This window comes from Cervus canadensis, chromosome 25, assembly GCF_019320065.1.
Source record: "Cervus canadensis isolate Bull #8, Minnesota chromosome 25, ASM1932006v1, whole genome shotgun sequence".
NCBI classification, from domain to species: domain Eukaryota; kingdom Metazoa; phylum Chordata; class Mammalia; order Artiodactyla; family Cervidae; genus Cervus; species Cervus canadensis.
The window spans coordinates 52,493,561-52,515,115 of record NC_057410.1 but is presented as its reverse complement, the minus strand read 5'-3'; the positions used below and the strand labels follow the sequence as shown (position 1 = coordinate 52,515,115).

Below are 21,555 nucleotides of genomic sequence, written 5' to 3'. Positions count from 1 at the left end.
AATTTAGAAAGATGGTAACGATAACCCTATATGCAAAACAGAAAAAGAGACAGAGATGTACAGAACAGACTTTTGGACTCTGTGGGAGGGCGAGGGTGGGATGTTTTGAGAGAACAGCATCGAAACGTGTATGTTATCTAGGGTGAAACAGATCACCAGCCCAGGCTGGATGCATGAGACAAGTGCTCAGGGCTGGTGCACTGGGAGGACCCAGAGGGATCAGGTAGAGAGGGAGGTGGGAGGAGGGATCGGGATGGGGAATACTTGTAAATCCATGGCTGATTCATGTCAATGTATGACAAAAACCACTACAATATTGTAAAGTAATTAGCCTCCAACTAAAAAAAAAAAGAGGTAAGCTGAGACTGTGGCTGACGCATACTCCCTGCAGTGAAGTGGCAGTCCCTCTATCCTGCTGTTGCTGCTAAGTCGCTTCAGTCGTGTCCGACTCTGTGCGACCCCATAGACGGCAGCCCACCAGGCTCCCCCGTCCCTGGGATTCTCCAGGCAAGAACACCGGAGTGGGTTGCCATTTCCTTTTCCAATGCATGAAAGTGAAAAGTGAAAGTGAAGTCGCTCAGTTGTGTCCGACTCAGCGACCTCATGGACTGCAGCCCACCGGGCTCTTCCGTCTATGGGGTTTTCCAGGCAAGAGTACTGGAGTGGGGTGCCATTGCCTTCTCCACCCTCTATCCTAGTAAGATTGTGTTTTGGAGAACTAGGCTTAAACACTTCATTTAAATATATAGACTGACTGTACTACATGGAAAAGATGACTAGTATAATGAGAGGGATCAAAATGGTATCATGAAAAACACTAGAAGGATGTGGGGATTTAACTTAAAGAAGAAGAGTTTAATGCTGCACCGTTAAATAAAAGCCAGGCTTCTTACTATGCTCAGTGACCTGCCCTGTCTTAGCTCTGCTGATTTCTTAAGCCTCACTTCATGCCGTTCTCTTCTGTATTCTAGTCACCCGGTTTTCTCTCAGTTCCTGAAATGCCTTAAACTCTCTCTTAAGTCCTGTATGTATGTGTTTCTTTTGCTTAGATTCTTCTTCTCTCTTTCTTATCCCTGGTGTCTCAGTTTAATGTCCCTTCTTCAGAGGGGCTTTTTTGGCACTTAGTCTCCTGTATAATGTAGGTTCCCACTACCATGCCTTTTTGCGTTCTCATTCCTTTGTTTGCTTCCTTCATGGCCCTTAACAGAATGAAATAATTTTGTCTGTTTACCTCTGTTATATTCTACTCTAGATATAAGCCCTTAAAGGGAGGGATTGTATCTATATTGTTTACATTTTATCCTGAATTCCTAACCAGAATGCCTGGCATGTAGTATTTGTGCAGCAAATCTTAGTTGCATGAATAAATGGCATGGTACTTACCAGTTCTACAAATAATTTTGAAAGCATTGTTAAATAAACTGGACTCCAAAGATAAATAGATAAATTAGAAGGGGATAGCTCCAGAAATAGAAATTAGAAGAAAATAGCTCGAAGGATAGAGTTTTCTGTCCTGGATGAGTTCAAGGATAGACTCAACAATCACTTAGGTACTTAAAAGAGAATATGTACCTTAAATATGTGTTCTTGATGTTTTAATGAAGGTTGTAAGTGAAACTATGTTCCCTTCTCTGTATTTGTAAACAAGAGAGAAGTAAATATAAGAATCAGACAGATGGTGATAAAAATATCATTTGTGAGGCTTGGATATGTAGCCTCATAATAACTCAGCCCAAATCATTGTTGAATTCATCCAGTTACCACTTTTGGGCAGTCACAGTTCTCCCTAGTGAGGGCAGAGCACTTAGGACATGAATGAGAGCAGGCTAGAAGCCACCTTCTCCCTTGGCAGGCAGATCCAAGAGGTAAAGGGAGCCTGGACGGGGCCATGCCACACGTGCACCTCCCTCTTCTCTGCTCTCAGCAGTCAGGTATGTCTTCACTAGATGTGTGTGCATCCACCTGGAGACAAGAAGCCGTGGGAATGGTGTTCCCCTCTGTTTTTTCATTCAGCAGGAATTTTTTTTTTTTTACAGAGGACCCACCATGTCCTAGACATCATACTAAGTGGTGGAAAGGAGCACTTAGTCAAAAAAGATATGGCCTCTGTCTTCATGGAGTTTGTGCTATTTGCAGGAAAGACAAACATTGCTTATACAAATAAATGTAAATTTTCAGCTGTTCAAGTGCTATGAATGAGAAATTTAGCACAGTGAAATATAGCCTATAATAGGATAATATGTAAGTTTGTGTGTGTGTGTGTGTGTGTTACTAGTAATCAAAGCTCTGAGAGAGAATGAGATTACCTAAGGAGAGGATAATATGGGACAGAATGTGAGCTTAAGTGATTAATTATAGCCTTTAATGACCTGGTCAAAGAGAAGGCCCTAGCAGAGGAGTCTGACTCCCTACACTTTGTTTTCTCTCTTCCCACCAGGGTTTATCACATTTATGGTCAACCAAGGATGTGACTGTTTCTAGGGGAGGAGATAGTAGTGTAAAGTGAGTCCTTTAAAAGCTACATCCCTAATACCAGCCACTTCTCTATTGTGTATTCTTCTGTGACACTGGGGGCCAGTTTATTCTTTGCCCCTGAATAGCCTGAAATGTACATCAAATATTTTATCCCCAGGCCTCTCTATACCCCAGGCAGAAAATAAGCACCCCCTAATCTTTTTCCCATCATAAATTGTGCCCAATTACATTGTGTCATGTAGGTTACCAGAGATTGTGTGCGGAGTCCAGGTGGTAGGATATTAGAAATTCCAGATAAACAGTCACCAGTATAAAAATAACTAACAAATTTGTATAAGCCATCTCTTGTTATCAGATTCTTAGGGAGATACTAAAGGTTCTTCTTTTTTATGTTCATAACTTAGGATCCCAATAAATGGAATTTCCAATTAAGTCCAAAGAAATGAAAATTCCCAGCTATCCCCCATTTTTTACTTTATTAGGTATCATTTCCTGTCACTGGAGCAGTTATCCTAAGCAAGATGGTGTTTTCAGAGTCATGTTCCTATGGTCACAAATTGTTATAGAGACCAGAAGAAGGAGAGTAGGCCAGGAAAAGCTTGATTTCAGCAGCTTTACTGAGATCCTGGCCGCTCTGTTCCCAGGTCATCCTTCTTGTCTTCTGAGTTCAAAACATCAGTAGAGGTAGAATCAGACTATGTTATCTTTTTTCTCTGATTAACCTAAATTAAAGAATGTGGCTTTCGTCTTTGGCCGTGATGTCTTCCTAACTGTAATGAATTAAGGGCCTTAACCATACAGATGAAAGGAAACTGCAGATTTGCTAGTGAGATAAAGGCTGGGGCAGCTATGCACATTTCCTTCTTCAGTTTTATCAAGTGGATCAGTCAGCGTAAAATAGGCCAGCTTCTTGAGACTTAACTAGTTTCTCAACTAGTTTTCTTAACTACTGGGAAAAACAAATTGTCTTATTCGTTGATGTTCTTTATTGTCTGACTTACCAACATTTAAAACATCGTATTTAGTGGGATCAAAGAATGAGCGACAGAAACATTTTTGTTATTTTTCTGGAACCAAGTTGGTTGTTAGGAAGTCAATGAAGGTTATTGGTTCTGTTAAAATTATTTTATATATTGGGCCAAAAATTAATACATAAATATCCAAGCAGTGAAATGTTTCCTTAAAAAGCCAAATTGGTTGTATCATAACACCAGCCATTTACAAAATTAGGTTCTTGACCCTCATATATTCTCTTTGTGAGATACATTTATGTGTGTGTGTGTATGTGTATATTCATACATACATATGTACACATTTGTTTAGTTGCTGTTGTGTCTGACTCTTGTGACCCCATGGACTGTAGCCCACCAGGCTCCTCTGTCCATGGGATTTCTCAGGGAAGAATACTGGAGTGGGTTGCCGTTTCCTTCTCTAGAGGATCTTCCTGACTCAGGGATTGAACTTGTGTCTCCTGCATTGGGAGGCGGATTCTTTACCACTGAGCCCTCAGAGAAGCCTATATATAAATTACATAAATAGGATTAAACTATACAGTTTTGCTGTAAATATTCTGTACCTTTTTATTAACCTTTTCTGCTTTGTATCTTTTGCAACGTTGTTATTTATTTAGCTTTCCATGTTGATCTCAGTAGCAATATAAAATAGTTATTGTTACATCTCATTGTGCAAACATTCTTCAGCTGTTGTAATTTCTGAATTCTTAAGTCTTTGAGAGAGGCTCATTCCAAAGTACTTCTGAATTTTCAGTAATTATACATCTATAGTTACGATGTTAGACAGTGGTTTTCTTTAAGCCCTTTAGTAGGATCTAATAGAATTGGTGATGTTAGCATCATTAAAAGTTGTCTTACTGCTGCAGTGAGGTTTTGAAAGTCTTGAATAACATTGTTATGAGTGAGCAACTTCCCAGGATCTATAATACCCCAGAATATGTAAAGAGAGTAATTAATCTTCCTAGATTCAGTCGGTGTGGCAATCTGGCAGGTGGATATGTGGCAGTATTCTGGAACACCAGGCCTCCTCCTGGTGAGCTCTGCAGTAGCTGAACAGCGCATCACCTGTCCTCCGACTGATGTGCTTGAAGAAAATGCTCTGTTGATTTCTTTAGGGGCAAACAAGTAAAATGTGACTTCTTCTAGCCCCTCACCACAGAGCATTAGTTATTAAAAAAATAAAAAGAGAAATTCTTCCTTTTAAAAAAGTATCTGTGGTTGGTTGTTGGTTGAGCAGTCATTTCTTCTCTGCATCTCCGGTCTTGTGACCGTAGTGTTGTATCTGGAGCCAAATAGTTGGCTGAACACAGCTAACTGAAGGTTGCATGTGTACTCCCCTTCAACATGCAGAAGCCAGTGTTTTGACTTCATGACCACTTATTTGTAGTTAAAGAAAAAATTGATATAAACTATTTTTAGAGACAAGTAACCATAGCGCCAGCACCACTGTGTTAGGGAAAAAGACGTTCCTGTATTAATTATTTTCTTTTTCTGATGCTTCATTTACAAGTTGACCAATCACTTACAAATGCCTTGTGAGAACCTATAGGTCTTCATGTTAATCATGAACCACCCCCCTCCAGGAGACATTCAGAAAAGTAGTTAATGAAAATCGAACATTTAAAAGTTTTTTTTTTTCCTACTTCAAATGACTCAACCTTAACTCTTTTAAAAAGCCAAGGGGCTTAGTAAGCTGTTATTGTCTCTGAGGAGTGAGTTCTGACTAAGAGTAAAATCTATTTTGGATTTCATGTACCCCCATAATTGCTGTTGCATCCTCTTATGTAAGAATTGAGAAGAGAGAACTGATACTGAAGTTCTTATCTCAAGTTTTTATAATAAACTAGAGGTAGATAGCAGCAAAACTGTGCATTTAATTTTTGTTTTTAAACACAAAAGTTGTGGATTTATTACAGCTGGCTTACTAACTTACAAAACTTTTGAATAGAAAAGAGACTGGATAATTCATTTGTTTACTTCAAATTAGGTCTCTTTTTGGAAAGCATTTTGTTTATTCTTTAGTTACTAGGAAATGTGAAGAAAAACTTGTGTCCAGAGCTTTATAAGCAAGAACTAAAAATATACTGTTCTGTGAACTGTACATTACAACCATTGTGTTATAATAATGATTTGCATAATTAATGATCTTTAACAGGTAATCTTTTTTATCTTGTATTTTTAACATCTTATATTGAAATTCTCCCAAATGTGAAGGGTCCATTTCAAAATACGATGTTTTCCTACAGTGTACATATTACATATACCAATGAATCCTGAAGTGCATTTCAGTTTTCTTTATAAGAGAAAATATATTCTTATAATAAGGGAAGATATATTTGTAAGGATTTTTCTACTATATTCTAAACAAGAGTTTGGGTTTGGGTTCATTATAATTTAGTTCTCTTGGAATAAAATAAAATAGAAATATACTTCATCCTTTTTTATTTGTTAATTTAGTAGTTTCATGTAGTTTTGGAACTCACTTAAGATAGTTACTAAGTACTTGCTAACACTGTATTGATGGGAAACTGTCCTGGAGCTGGACATTTAAGGTTTTTTTGTGGTTGTTGTTAAGGAAAAATAACTATGCATTAATAATTATTCACGTATCACTGATACAGTGTGATACTGTTTTCTACAAAGCGCCCCCCCTTTTTTTTTATTGCAGATCTCCACAGGACAAAAGAACACTTCTTGTAAATTGTCAGAATAAGAGTCTTTCACAGTCTTTTGAAAATCTTCTTGATGAACCAGCATATGGTATAATACAAGTATGTTTCTTAAGTCTATTTTGTATTAATCTGTTAGTCTGACCCCATTATTTTATATACATGCTACCTCTTACTTTCCTAGCAATTATACAGAATGAGGCACATGTCTGTTTGTGTGTAAACTTTATGGAACTATTCTCTATAATTTTATAGAAAATAGTATGTATCATCTGGTTTGAATTTTTATTTTCCAGTTAAGTAGGTTCATTTGGGGTCAGGTTAGTTTAATTCCTCTTCAAGTATTTGAGTATATTCTTGAATTTGGCCGAAAAGCACAGGCAGAACTAAAGATAATTTTTCACTCAGATTTCTATGTAAACTTAATGGCAGTTTTGTTGACTCATGTGTTTGTATATATTCACTTATTCATTCAACAAATGTTTGAGTGCTTACTTTGTCCTGGATGTTCTTTTCTTGGTTCTGATGATAAAGTGGGGGCGTTTTAGGAAGGAAGACAGGAGAGCTCTTGAACACTGATTAAAAAAAAAAAGTGAGGGAACAGTTTTTCTTATTATAAAAAATAATCATTTTAAAGATAGACCTTTAAGAAGTAGCTGTTTTTGCTAAATATGAATAAGCAGGCAGTTTTGGATTTAGAAATAACTTTAGCAGTAGAAAAATGTTTTTTACTGTTTTCTAGGACAGCACTGTCCAGAACAAATTAGTCTTACTGGCATGAGTTACCCATATATAATTATGTCAGTTAATATTTAAATATTGTGAGTATTTAAACTTAGCTGTCAGGTATTTTGTGTTACATTAGTGTGGTACTGCACACTTTAAGAAGTTTTTTTTTGTGTGAAGGCAGGACTACTAGACAGAAGAAAGCTGTTGTGGGCCATTCATCAGTGGAAAGTAAGCACTGCATATATTTCTGGTGTATGCAGATTGAATGAAGCCTGCAAATCATTTGTTTATCTGCAATTCAATCAGTAGTGTTAGCTTGTCATTTGATATGCTATTTTAACCAAATGAAAAAATTGGCTTAGAAAATTTAAATTTTTCTTCCTAGAAAGAAACAAAATTTTAAAATAATCTTAGAATACTGTTTTAGTTCTGATTCTGCCCCCCGCTTTTAAAAAACTTTGCCCTTTTGCTTATCATGAGGTATTTTTATCATTCATTGGAATTAACTGTGCCAATATTTTTCTTCCTACCACATAGAAAATTAAAAAGGATCCTTATACAGCAACTATGGTAGGATTTTCCAAAGTCACAAACTACATTTTTGATAGTTTAAGAGGCAGTGATCCTTCTGTACATCAGCGACCACCTTCAGAGATGGCAGATTTTCTTAGTGATGCTATTCCAGGTTTAAAGATAAATCAACAAGAAGAACCAGGATTTGAAGTCATCACAAAGGTGAGTGGAGTTTATGTTAATATAGCTCTTCTATTTTAGCAGGAGAAATGCTTTTTAATTCTACAGAAATGCATTTCTATAGAAATATAGAAATTAAATGATAAATAGAAATTCAGTTTTGGTCATACCTGGCTTCTTTCTCACAATCCTTTCTTATAACTTTTTGCTAACTAATATATCTAACAAAGCAAGCTTGTCCTGCCACCAGATTCTTGGTTATTTCTCCACCAACTATGCTGCTTTCCTTTTCTATTCATCAGTGTTGGATGTCTTTTCTTTGACTACTTTTTGATAATAATGAATAGGTCGTTCGTTTCATTGAGTGCATAGTGAAGCTGCTCAGTTGTGTCTGACTCTGTGTGACCCCATGGATTGTAGCCCACCAGGCTCCTCCATCCATGGGATTTTCCAAGCAAGAATACTGGAGTGGGTTGCCATTTCCTTCTCCAGGAGATCTTCCCAACGTAGGGATTGAACCCGGGTCTCTTGCGTTGTAGGAAGACGCTTTACCATCTGAGCCACCAGGGAAGTCCATTGAGTGCATAGGAGTGAGTAAATAGTAAGCCTTGCATGTTGCCCATAGTTCTGCTCCAGATTTTTGTTTTCCCAGGTACTCTACACAGGCAGCTAGTCAGGACACTACTCTTGGGCTTTCATTCTTATGTGAATATTTTCTTTTTAAGTAAGATGGATTTTGGCCTTGAATTATGTCAAATCTTTACATATGTTCAACAAGACTTTTGAATTTGTTAAAATTCTAGGCTCCACACAGAACATTATGAAATATCTAAATTATAGTACTTAATGGAGAAGGGAATGGCAACCCACTCCAGTACTCTTGTGTGGAGAATCCCATGGACAGAGGAGCCTGGTGGGCTACAATCCATAGGGTCGCAAAGAGTTGGATATGACTGAGCAACTAACACACACACACTTAAAGAACTTATCTTATAAATGGCATTTAAAAATTACCAACTTTTTTTTTTTATTATTTAAAAAAAATTACCAACATTATTGAATAAAAAACTGTATAAAATGCAACGTGAAGCTAATGAATCATGAATCAATTCTGAGAGCTACCAGTTTTAGTTTGGAAGGAAAGTTAATTTTAGAATATGAATGGAACAGTACTCTCTCTTTTTTTTAAGTAATAGAGCATACCATTTAGTTTGAAGGGTTTGTTTTAGAATTTGTATGTTGAATGTTCTATACTTATGTAATTGAAACACAAAGTAGCAAATGCTTTTCTGTTTCTGAATTTATAGCTCAGTTATTTGTGTGTTTAGTAGGAGGGAAAAATGTATGGAGTGTTACTGCAGTTTATAAACTAAACATTGGAAACTAAGGGAAAATATTAGAAATGTTAGAACTTATGTGTGAGTAATAGTATTTTAATTTTAGTTGCTATATACTTTGATTTCATTTCATTTGTTAAAGGTGTACTTCTTTTTGCTTATCTTCCTATTTTAGATTGATTTGGGCGAAAGACCTGTTGTTCAAAGGAGAGAGCCAGTATCATTGGAAGAATGGACTAATAACATTGATTCTGAAGGAAGAATTTTAAATGTAGATAATATGAAGCAGATGATATTTAGAGGGGTAATTACTTTGGTATTTTAAATTGTTGGTATTCGAATTTTCTTTTTCCTTTGAGATGTTGGAGAGATGAACTCCATTTTGATGAATGATATCTCCAAATCCCTGTAGGACAGAGTGAGGTGCTTGTGATATCCTTGAGGGTTGGGTATTAGGGCTATGCTGCTAAGCCTGTGGAAAGGCACTCTTTCTTACTGGGGAGTTGTGTGGGTGATCTGAAGGAGGTGTTGTCTCTCTGTGGTAGCTGCCTTTTCCGGTAAGGTTTGGGTTTGGAAAGACTATCAGCCTGCTGTCAGCTCTGTGGTCTCCTGTTTGCTCTTCACTGTTCATGTATTCTGGCAGCTGCTTACACCGTCAGAATCTCAAAGTCAAAAACAAGGCAGTAGTCACTGACTTGAGCTATTTTCATATGTATAACTACCTTGGAGATATTGTGGGTTTGGTTCTAGACTGCTGCAGTAAAGTGAATATTGTAGATAAGCAAGTCCCTCAAATTTTTGATTTCCCAATGCATATAAAAATTACACTTGTGCTCTGTATTGTATTTAGTTGATTGATTGTTCAACAGTGTCATGTCTAAGAAAAAAAATGTACATATTTTAATTAAAAAATGCAAACAAAAAGATTTAATAACAGTAACATCAGAGATCACTGATCACAAATCACCACAAATAATAATAATAATGAAACAGCTTGAAATATTGCAAGAACTATCAAATTGCAACTCAGAGACATGAAATGAGCAAACGCTGTTAAAAAATTATTGCAAAGATAGATTTGTTTGACACAGGCTTGTCACAGATGTTTAATTGAATTAAAAAATGCAATGTTTGAGAAGTGCAGTGAAACAGTGCAGTAAAATCAGGTATGCCTATGTGAAACTCTCTCTTAATGGTTAGTTTTTCTGTTTATATGCAAGTTTTATAAGAGTATTGCATTCATTTTTTACAAGTGTGTTTAATATGCATATTTTCTTTAGGGACTTAGTCATGCATTGAGAAAACAAGCATGGAAATTTCTTCTGGGTTATTTTCCTTGGGACAGTACCAAAGAGGAAAGAACTCAGTTACAAAAACAAAAGACGTAAGTAATGGTCTTTTGTATGCTTACTAAAGAAACCCAAGTAACTTACCCATATAAAGTGTAATATATTGGGATTTGAGAGTATGTTCTTATTTTCATCTTTTTAACTTAAACATTACGAGTGCAGTAGTTAATTTCAAACCAGAAATGCTTATTAGAGAGATTTTATTGCAGTTACATTGGTGAATATGTTGAAAGCTGGTTAAAAAATTTCTAGTTCCTTTGTATCTACATTTTAAACACACTTAGATATAGCTTTTTAAATACATGTCATTTATCTTGATTCATTTTTATAGTTTATTATGAAATTATAAAAATGGTTCATAAGTATATTTGCTATTTAGGTTAATTACCTTTAAATTATTTTCCTGGTGCTCTTATAAGCTGGTCTTTGATTCTGTTTTTTTGGAAGTGTGTTTCTGTTTCTAAGTAATTTATCAGACTTAAAAAGAAATACAGACCAACTGTCCAGTTTTACTTATTCCCAGTTTGCCAGTCTAACCTTTAATTTAAAGCTCATTTTCAGTCATTATGTATATATTCAAACTCACACAGTCCTTTCTCATCTCAATATGTTTGCCAGAACGTCTTAGACATTTTCACATCAACAAATTTCTGCAGTAAACTTGTTGGAAAATGGCACTTATATGTTACATTAAAGAAAAAAAAATTTTTTTTTCCTTAGGTTTATATTAGGTTGGCCAAAAAGTTTATTCTGGTTTTAAAAACCCAAACAAACTTTTTGGCCAACCCAATATTTGTCATTATTCAGAAACTCTAGTGGTTAAAGTATTTAATGACAGGAATAATTTTAGGTCTGATATTAAGGATTTAAATAAATGTTTCCTTAAAATCACACATAAATTATTCACATAGTTTAAACAAAGTTTGACACAGGTTATTTTATTTTTCCTTTGTTTTCACTAATTTATCATAACTTTAAACATTTTACTGTCATTTATAAATTTATCTCACTAGCATCATAAATGCTTTGATACATTAAATTTTTTTTTTAGGTGTTTAAGTAACTTCTTTTGTTTCTATAGTGATGAATACTTCAGAATGAAACTTCAGTGGAAATCTGTCAGCGAGGAACAAGAGAAAAGAAATTCGAGGTTGAGAGATTATAGAAGTCTTATTGGTAATTTTTTCTTAATTTTGGAAATGTTTGGAAGGGTTGCATGGAAGTTTTGGTGAGATTTAAGAAATGAAGATATATAGTAAGAGTTAGGGCCCAAATAAGAAATCAGAGGCTTATGGCAAAGATTCTTACCATGAAAATACCTCGAACCTCCTAGGACAGCCTTTGGAGTATGATTTAGGTGCTCTTTCTAGCTGCAAGCCTCTCTCTGGCTCTCTAGCCCTCTGAGGAAGCTAACATTGTTGTGAACTTGGCCAGATAATAAGGTCATAAAGCTGTGTCTCAGAGACAAGATGGAGTAGAGGAGGCAAAACTCACCTTCCCCCCCAAACACATCAAACATCTACACATGGAACAATTTTCATTGAAAACTAACTGGAGACTGGCTAAGGGACTCCTGCACAGTCAAAGCTGAGAGAAAGATATACGTGACATTGAGTAGGAAGGGAAGATAAATGATGAGGTTGGAGCTTGTGTTGCTGGGAGAGGACTCGGGAAGTTACATGGGCAGAGGTCCTCCTTGGGGAGAGAGTGGGTTAAGCCGCATCCTGGGTCACAGTCATGAGGCCCAGCACTGAAAGATGAGCCTCCTTGGCTGCTTAGAGGGCCAGTGGGCCTAACAGGAGGCCTGTAGGAAGCCTGAACTCTGCCCTTGAAGAGGGTGCGCATGCTTGTCTGAGGCAGGGTGGAGAGGGTGGATTGAAAGCTGCGGGAGTGGCTGGTGGGCTTCCCATAGCCACCCTTGCACGTCCTGGCCGGAGCTAAACAGACACTCCATAGTCCTGCTTGGGAGACAGGCCGTGAGATACAGAAGCAACTCAGACCTGAAGCAGCGTATGAGCAGGGTGGGGGCGCCCATTACAGGCAGAGTATCAGAAGCAGTCTGGATCTGTGACCTTTGCGGGACCGATAGCCCATGCCCCCACACTTGGAGTGCCCACACCAGCCCCTCTTGTTCTAGCACTGTTCCCTCTGGGAGAGGTGTGTAGGGTACACACTTAGAGGGAAGAGAGCCCGCTCAGACTGAGCCCCGGGACTTGTGCTGCAGGAATTTGAGGCCTGACCCTGTCCCTGAGAGGGAGGTGACAGCAGACGGTCAGACAGCCAGCTCATACCTGGCCCCGGCCCCGGCCCCTCCACCTCGAGCCACACCTCCCAGCAAGGGGATAGCTACCATCATGCTCTCAGGGAAAGTGTGACCTGTGTTCAGGGTGAATCCAGCTCTCCCTCCAAAGACATGGGCACAGGCTGACTGTATATGGATTGCCCCACACAATGACACCTGTAAGCTGTTCCTCTGTGAAATTAGGTAAAAGTTAAGCAAAACAAGAAGACAGACGAATTTGTTTCAATTGAAAGAGTAGGAGGAAACCCCTGAAAAAACAGCTAATGAAACAGAAATAAGCAGTTTACCAGATAAAGAATTCAAAGCGTACCAGATAAAGAATTCAAAGCGTTTTTATGAGTAATAACACAGAAAATAGAAAGAAGAATCAGAACTGAAAAATACAGACTGAAATGAAAAACACACTCTAAGGAATTAATAGTAGACTGGATGATACAGAGCACATAAATGGTCTGGAAGAAAGGATAATGGAAGTCATCTAATCAGAGCAGCAAAAAGAAAAACAAAAAAAAAACAGTGTAAGGGACCACTGGGACAACTTGAACTATACCAGCATTTGCATTATGGGAGTCCCAGAAGGAGAGGGGGGATGGTGAAAATATATGACATTTTCCACAAAACTAGAACAGATAATCCTAAAATTAATAATCTTAACTGCAGAAGACCCCCAAAATGCCAAAGTAATCTTGAAAGAGACCAAAAAAAAAAAGCTGAAGGTATTATGCTTTCTTGACTTCAGACTATACTACAAAGCTACATTTATGGAAACAGCATGGTACTGAAACAAAAAACACGCATAGATTCCAATGGGACAGAATAGAGAGCCCAGAAACAAACTCACATGGTTGGTTAGTCTACAACAGAGGAGGAGAGAATATATAATGGAGAAAAGATAGTCTCTTCAGTAAATGGTGCTGGAAAAACTGAAGAGCTGTATATAAAACGGATTAGAACATTTCCTCACCGTATATAAAAGTATAAAGTAAAAATGGATTAAATACCTAAATGTGAGATGTGAAACCATAAAGTTCTTAGAAGAGAACATAGGCAGAGTACTCTTTGATGTAAATCATAGCATTATTTTTTTTTATTTGTCTCCTAAGGCAAAGGAAACCAAATGGGACTAATTAAAACTTAAAAGCTGTGCTCGCTTCGGCAGCACATATACTAAAATTGGAACGATACAGAGAAGATTAGCATGGCCCCTGTGCAAGGATGACATGCAAATTCGTGAAGCATTCCATATTTTAAAATTTTAATCTTTTCAGGTAGTTGTGGACTTACTGTAAATGCTCCAAAAGCTGAAATCAAATAATAAAATAGACTAGTTTACTCAAAAAAAAATAATAAATAAAACTTAAAAGCTATTGCATGGAAAAAGAACCCATTGACAAAATGAAAGACAGCCTGCTTGCTGAATGGGAGAAAATATTTGTAAATGATAGGACCTTTAAGTGGTTAATACCCAAAAATATATAAATGGCTCCAAAAATCAATTAAAACATGGACAGAAGACCTGAATAGATACTTTCCAATGAAGACATCCAGATGGCCTGCAGGCACATGAGAAGATGCTCAGTAGTGCTAACCAGTAGAGAAATGCAAATCAAAACCACAGATACTACCTCATACCTGACAGAAGGCTATCATTTAAAAACATGACCAATAACTAATGTTGGTGATGTGATTCAAAAGGAATCCTTGTACACTGTTGATGGGAAATGTAAGTTGGTGCAGTCACTATAAAAAACAATATGGAAGGCCTTCAAAAAACTCAAGATAGAACTACCGTATGATCCAGCAATTCCACTCCTAGGTATAAAGCTGAAGAAAATGAAAACAGTGTGCATCCCAGTGTTCATAGCAGCATTATTTACAATTGCCAAGGTATGGAAGGAACCCGTCTCCATCAACAACAAATGAATTGGTTAAGAAGTTGTGGCATGTGTGTACACATGGAATATTACTCAACCATAAAAAAAGAATGAAATTCTCCCATGTGCAACAGTGTGGGTGGACCTAGAGAGTATTATATGTGGTGAAATAAGAGAAAGATGAAAGATGAATAATCTGTTACCAGTTATATATGAAATATAAAAAAATGCAATGAACCAAATGTATATGAGAAAACAGAAACTGAATAATAGATGTAGAAAACAAACTAGTGTTTATCAGTGGGAAGAGGGAAGAGGGATGGGCCAAGATAGGGGTAGGGTGTTAGGAGATACAAACTACTGTGTATAAGACAGATAAGCAAAAGGACATATTGTACAGTACAGAGGAATGTAGCTGTTACCCTATAGTAACTTTAAATGGGGTATAATATATAAAAATATTATCACTATGTTACATACCTGAAACTGATATAATACTGTAAGTCAACTATAGTTTAAAAAGAGAGAGAAATCAGAATGGAAAATAAATTAAAATGTGTGTTTAATATTCTTGGTTGTCTCTCTTCCAATAGGAATATGAGTGCAGCCAGTATAAGTACTAATATATTTCGAGTTCCAATGCATGAATTAAAGAAATGTTTAACTTCATTTGCTTGTTAATTTCATTAAAAAAATGGTGGTATTCCTCATTACAGAAATACGTTGTTTATTATAGAAAAATCAGAAACTATAGATGAGCCTAAGAGAATGAAATAAAAATCTTGTTTCTGTCATTCAAAGAAAATAGCAATGGTTAAGAGGCTTTGGTTTGTATCCTTCAAGACCTTCTTTAAATATACATATATTTTATTTTTTAAGCAAATAAATGACTCCAGATAGTAAATCTTTATCAGTATTTAAGAACTGAATAACTTCATCTGGGAATATTTATTCTCTGAAGAAGAGATACTTGATAGAATTTTACATTAAAAGCATTAACTTTCACCAAACAGTTACTGACTTGTCTGTCTCTTATGATAAAGGCTAGGTTGGTATAAGTTGCTGAAGGTGTCCATAGTTACTGCTGTACATGTTTACCTGACAAGTTCAGTTCATAACTTCCATTTTACAGATAAGAAAACGGAAGCACTGAGAGCATAAATTGACTTGTCCAAAGTCATATAGTTAATAAGAGCAGTACCCAGTTTTGATGCTTACTGTTTGTTGCATGCCCTCTATATAATTTTAGGATAATTTTTGATAGTAGTGAAACTTACTTGTAAAATCCTTACATTTGGTTTTGTGTATCTGTAGCTTTATAAATAAAGATTTGAGGGATGTTTTTGACCACCATGATCATCACTATCATCCCATGAAAGAAAAATTTCTCTAAATCATAGTTAAGAATCCTAGCATGACAGACTGATTTGGCAGCTTTTGTAGACGTAAAGACAAATGCTGAGATCTTTGATTGAAAAAAATCTTTATTTTCCTGAAAAATAAATTAGACCAGAGTAAACCACATCCTTCCTCTGGTTAAGGCAAAAGTTTCAAGACCTTGAGGAATGGGGTATCTGAAGTTTTCACCTGAAACCTCCCACTATTTTCTGTTTCAGTAGGGAAAATGATAATGTACTGTTCCTTCCTGCTTAGAAATATTGGGAGTGAAAGGGATCTTAGAGAAAAACAAACCCAGTGTTTTAAGCCCTTTCCTTCCACATGCCATCCTTTGTTCCCTTCCTCACTCTTTCCTATGTCCCGTTTTCACTGTTTTCATGAAATTGAAAGAAAAATTTAGGTGCTTTAAATGCCTGTTATGTAGTTTGAATTGAGACAAAGTTTAGTCTAATTTTCTCATTTTTAGCAGATAATGAAATAAAATTGAAGCTCAGAAAAGGTTAGTAAATTATCTTAAGTCTTCTATCTGGATCGTTCCATATCTGGATGATTTCATAATCAGATCTAATTCTTAAGTGGTCTTTCAACTATACTGTGCTTTTTACTAATACAAGTATGTAATGCATTCGTTTAAAAGCATTTTTTTCCTGTCATACTTTCTCCCCAAAATATTTCTTAGGGCTTTAGGAAGAATTACCAGAAGCTCTTTGTTGTTGTTTGGTATAAATTTTCTGTAATTATTGTTTTTTTAATTTATTTATTTTTGCCACACTGGGTCTTCGGTGCTGTGCGTGGGCTTTCTCTAGTTGTGGAGAGTGGGGGCTCTTTGTTGTGGTGTGCGGGCTTCTCACTGTGGTGGCTTGTCTGGTCACCGAGTACAGACTCTAGGTAGACGGACTTCAGTAGTTGCGGCTCTTGGGCTTTAGAGCGTGAACTCGGTAGATGTGGCACAGGGCTCAGCTGCTCTGCATGCAGCATGTGGGATCCTCCTGGACCAGAGATGGAACCCGTGTTCCTGCGAACCTGTGTTCCTGAATTGGAAAGCGGATTCATAACCACTGGACCACCAGGGAAGCCCTGAATTCTATTTAGAAAAAAAAAATATGCAGATAATCTGTAGGCCTTCTGGATCATGCCAAGAAGGTGACTTTTATTTTAAATATGAAGAGTTCAAGTTGTTCAAGTATTTGAAGTAAAACCTATTTATATTTTAAAGTCATTTTTTCTGCTGTATGTAAATTGGATTGAATCAAGAGTAGGAACAGGGAGACCACTTCGTAGTAATGACTCCAAAACAGGAGATGGTGGTGGTGGAGATGTAGAGTGATAGATTGATACAGGCTATATTTTATTATAGAATTGGTAAGACTTTGTGAGAAATCAGGGATGGGACTACGTTTCTTGGCTTGAGAAATTGATCATTTGGTGGTGCTACTCACTGAGATGCATGGAGTATCAGTTCAGTTGCACAGTTGTGTCTGACTCTTTGTGATCCCATGGACTGCAGCATGCCTGGCTTCCCTGTCCATCACCAACTCCAAGAGTTTATTCAGACTCAGGGAGTTGGTGATGCCATCCAACCATCTCATCCTCTGTCGTCCCCTTCTCCTCCCACCTTCATTCTTTCCCAGCATCAGGGTCTTTTCAAATGAGTCAGTTTTCACATGAGGTGGCCAAAGTATTGGAGTTTCAGCTTCAGCATCAGTCCTTCCAATGAATATTCAGGACTGATTTCCTTTAGGATGGACTGGTTGGATATCCGTGCAGTCCAAGGGACTCTCAAGAGTCTTCTCCAATATCACAGTTCTTCGGCATGCAGCTTTCTTTATAGTCCAACCCTCCCACCCATACATGACTACTGGAAAAACCATAGCTTTCACTAGACAGACCTTTGTTGGCAAAGTATAGTGGTGTTGTTGGCATGGAGTTGTTGTTGGCATGGGGTATAGTGAAATTGCATTAGATGTTACATATATATCTTAAGGTGGGACATAGAAATGGAATGTCAATTGGCAGTAATCTGGAGTAGTCTGGGTAGGTTATATAAATTTTGTTATTATTAATATAAATATCCATGGTAATAGATGATATCACCTAGGGAAAAAAAGAGAGGCAGGAATCTGAGTCTTTAGAGCATTGTTTCCTAACTTTGACTGCATGTTAGAATCACCAGGGGTCTTTTTAGAAATCATATTGATTATTTTAAACAATCATATATTCATTCATTTAATAAATATTTACTTAGTGCCTATTACTAGCATGTGAGATGAGTGCAATTATGCAGTAGTTTGAGCATTCTTTGGCATTGCCTTTCTTTGGGATTGGAATGAAAGTCCAGTCCTGTGGCCACTGCTGAGTTTTCCAAATTTGCTGACATATTGAGTGCAGCTCTTTCACAGCATCATCTTTTAGGATTTGAAATAGCTCAACTGGAATTCCATCACTTCCACTACCTTTGTTCGTAGCGATGCTTTGTAAGGCCCACTTGACTTCACATTCCAGGATGTCTGGCTCTAGGGGAGTGATCACACCATTGTGATTATCTGGGTCGTGAAGATTTTTTTTTGTACAGTCATTCTGTGTATTCTTGCCACCTCTTTTTAATATCTTCTGCTTCTGTTAGGTCCATACTATTTCTGTTCTTTATTGAGCCCATGTTTGCCTGAAATGTTCCCTTGGTATCTCTGATTTTCTTGAAGAGATCTCTAGTCTTTCCCATTCTATTGTTTTCCTCTATTTCTTTGCATTGATTGCTGAGGAAGGCTTTCTTATCTCTCCTGGCTATTCTTTACAACTCTGCGTTCAAATGGGCATATCTTTCCTTTTCTCCTTTGCTTTTTGCTTCTCTTCTTTTCACAGCTATTTGTAAGGCCTCCTCAGACAGCCATTTTGGTTTTTGCATTTCTTTTCCTTGGGGATGGTCTTGATCCCTGTCTCCTGTACAGTGTCACGAACCTCCATCCATAGTTCAACAGGCACTCTTGTCTATCAGATTGAGTCCCTTAAATCTATTTCTCATTTCCAGTGTATAATCATAAGGGATTTGATTTAGGTCATACCTGAATGGTCTAGTGGTTTTCTCCAGTTTCTTCAATTTCAGTCTGAATTTGGCAATAAGGAGTTCATGATCTGAGCCACAGTCAGCTCCCAGTCTTGTTTTTGCTGACTGTATAGAGCTTCTCCATCTTTGGCTGCAAAGAATATAATCAGTCTGATTTTGGTTGGCCATCTGGTGATGTCCATGTATAGAGTTACGGCAGAAAGTGAAGAAGAACTAAAGAGCCTCTTGATCTTGATGAAGATGAAAGAGGAGAGTGAAAGAGTTGGCTTAAAGCTCAACATTCAGAAAACTAAAATCATGGCATCTGGTCCCATCACTTCATGGCAAATAGATGGGGAAACAGTGGCTGACTTTACTTTTTTGGGCTCCAAAAAAGTATCACCATCACTGCAGATGGTGATAGTAGCCATGAAATTAAAACATGCTTATTTCTTGGAAGGAAAGTTATGACCAACCTAGACAGCATATTAAAAAGCAAAGATATTACTTTGTCAACAAGGGTCCATCTAGTCAAGGCTATGGTTTTTCCAGTAGTCGTGTATAGATTTGAGAGTTGGACTATAAAGAAAGCTGAGCACCGAAGAATTGATGGTTTAACTGTGGTGTTGGAGAAGACTCTTGAGAGTCCCTTGAACTGCACGGAGATTCAACTAGTCAGTCCCAAAGGAGATCAGTCCTGGGTGTTCATTGGAACGACTGATGTTGAAGCTGAAACTCCAGTACTTTGGCCACCTCATGCGAAGAGCTGACTCATTTGAAAAGACCCTGATGCTGGGAAAGATTGAGGGCGGGAGGAGAAGGGGATGGCAGAGGATGAGATAGTTGGATGGCATCACCCACTCAATGGACATGATTTTGGGTGGTCTCTGGGAGTTGGTGATGGACAGGGAGGTCTGGCGTGCTGCGGTTCATGGGGTCGCAAAGAGTCGGACACGACTGGGTGACTGAACTGAACTGAACATCTGAAAGCGTTTCAGAAAGTAGTGACTGGGATGTTAAGGAAGATGAAAACTTGGATTGACTGTTGAGCAGAGTGATAAAGAGATCACTAAAAATTTTGATGGAAAAGGAGTTTAGGTGGAGTGGTGGATGTGCCAACCTGATTGGAGTGAGTTTGAGAGGGAATGGGAAGAGAGGACATGGAGACAGTATATACAGTTCTTTCAGGTAGTTTTGCTGTAACCAGAGAAAATGGGGCCACAATTAGAGGGAAGAGTGAGATTAAGAAAGATTTTTATGATGATAGAAGCAATTGTATGGTTGAATGCTGGATGAAACCATAAAACGAGGCAAGAATTAACTGGGACCCTATCTTTGAGTAGCCAATAGGGCATGGCTTTTGTGCACAAGAGGAGGGATTTGGTTGTAGCGACAATCATGGAAGCTTTGTAGCAATATGATAGAGAAGGGAGACTAGGGGTCCAGAGGCTGTTGTGTGGTTAAAGTAGTAGGAATCTATGGAGTTCTCTTTGGATAACTTTCATTTTCTCACAGATAGGAAGCAAGATCCTCAGAGCTGAGGTGTGGGGGGAAGATAGCGTACTGGAGGCTTGGGAGAGGAGAAGATGTAAAATAATACGGGAAGAAAGGGGACGCATGAGGGAAGTAGAGCGTGATGCCAGGCAGGATCCACTTGAGGGTAGAAATGGTGGATGTAAGACGGATCGGTCTGCGTAGCTGTGCTTTCTTCAGTCTTCGCTGCATCAGGTTAGAGTTGGATTTAATGAGGACTTTAAAAAAAAAATTCAGTGCTCATTTTCTTTCTAGAAACACTTCCCTTGTATCATTTTTGATACCTTTTTGTTTTCTGCCTGGCATGTCTACTAAATACACAAGAGGAGAGAAATAACAGTTCTTGATGGCATAAATAATTTTTTACTGTGTTTAAAACACCTGTAAGGGAAGAAATTCTATGTTGGCATTATGACTATGTAAATTGTGCTTGAGTTAATAAAAATAACTTATCTTTATCAACCATGTTATGAGAATGAAAGATGTTTTTAAATGAAATTTGACTGTTATAGCATGATTGGTGTTGCTTTTCCTTGTTTGAAAATGTCTTCACAGTGTTCTATAGATAGGTGCTTATATTTATTGCATCAAGTGTAGTATGTTTTATCAGAAAGCTAGACTGGTGTCCTTATGATTTTTTAAACACTCTTACAGAATCTAAACTCATGCTGTGTTAGATTCTGCTTTGTTGTAAAATACCTCCTCATCTTTTCACAACAGTTAATTGAGAATGTTTTCAGATTATTCCATTTACGGGGCAGGGATGGGGAAGAGAACAGTTATTAGTTTTAAACAAAACTGATTATAGAGTAGGTTAATCACTTTAAATTTCTTTACATTATTTTTTCTTAATTTACTGAGGGATTCAAGTTTGAGGAATGCCTTTTTAATTGTAAGGTCTTTCACAGCAATATGCATCTAATAGGTACCAGTTGTCAGAGAGGCAATGGCACCCCACTCCAGTACTCTTGCCTGGAAAATCCCATGGACGGAGGAGCTTGGTGGGCTGCAGTCCATGGGGTTGCGAAGAGTCGGACATGACTGAGCGACTTCACTCTCACTTTTCACTTTCATGCACTGGAGGAGGAAATGGCAGCCCACTCCAGTGTTCTTGCCTGGAGAATCCCAGGGACGGGGGAGCCT

At 37.6% G+C, this 21,555-nt stretch overlaps 1 protein-coding gene and 1 non-coding gene across 3 annotated transcripts in view; both read left to right on the top strand.

Moving 5' to 3' along the window:
• TBC1D15 (TBC1 domain family member 15) overlaps window positions 1-21,555 on the top strand; it is a 73,967-nt gene that overhangs the window by 34,653 nt on the left and 17,759 nt on the right. The window contains exons 6-11 of one of the 2 annotated variants that reach the window (XM_043446525.1): window positions 6,157-6,259; window positions 7,064-7,114; window positions 7,424-7,621; window positions 9,092-9,220; window positions 10,197-10,300; window positions 11,347-11,441. In XM_043446525.1, coding sequence (XP_043302460.1) covers window positions 6,157-6,259; window positions 7,064-7,114; window positions 7,424-7,621; window positions 9,092-9,220; window positions 10,197-10,300; window positions 11,347-11,441 — 680 coding nt within the window. The remainder of the gene's footprint in view (window positions 1-6,156; window positions 6,260-7,063; window positions 7,115-7,423; window positions 7,622-9,091; window positions 9,221-10,196; window positions 10,301-11,346; window positions 11,442-21,555) is intronic. The other variant, XM_043446526.1, reaches the window with a different exon arrangement.
• Window positions 13,711-13,817, top strand: LOC122427907. Its single transcript, XR_006265598.1, has one exon. It is a non-coding gene; the product is annotated as a U6 spliceosomal RNA (small nuclear RNA).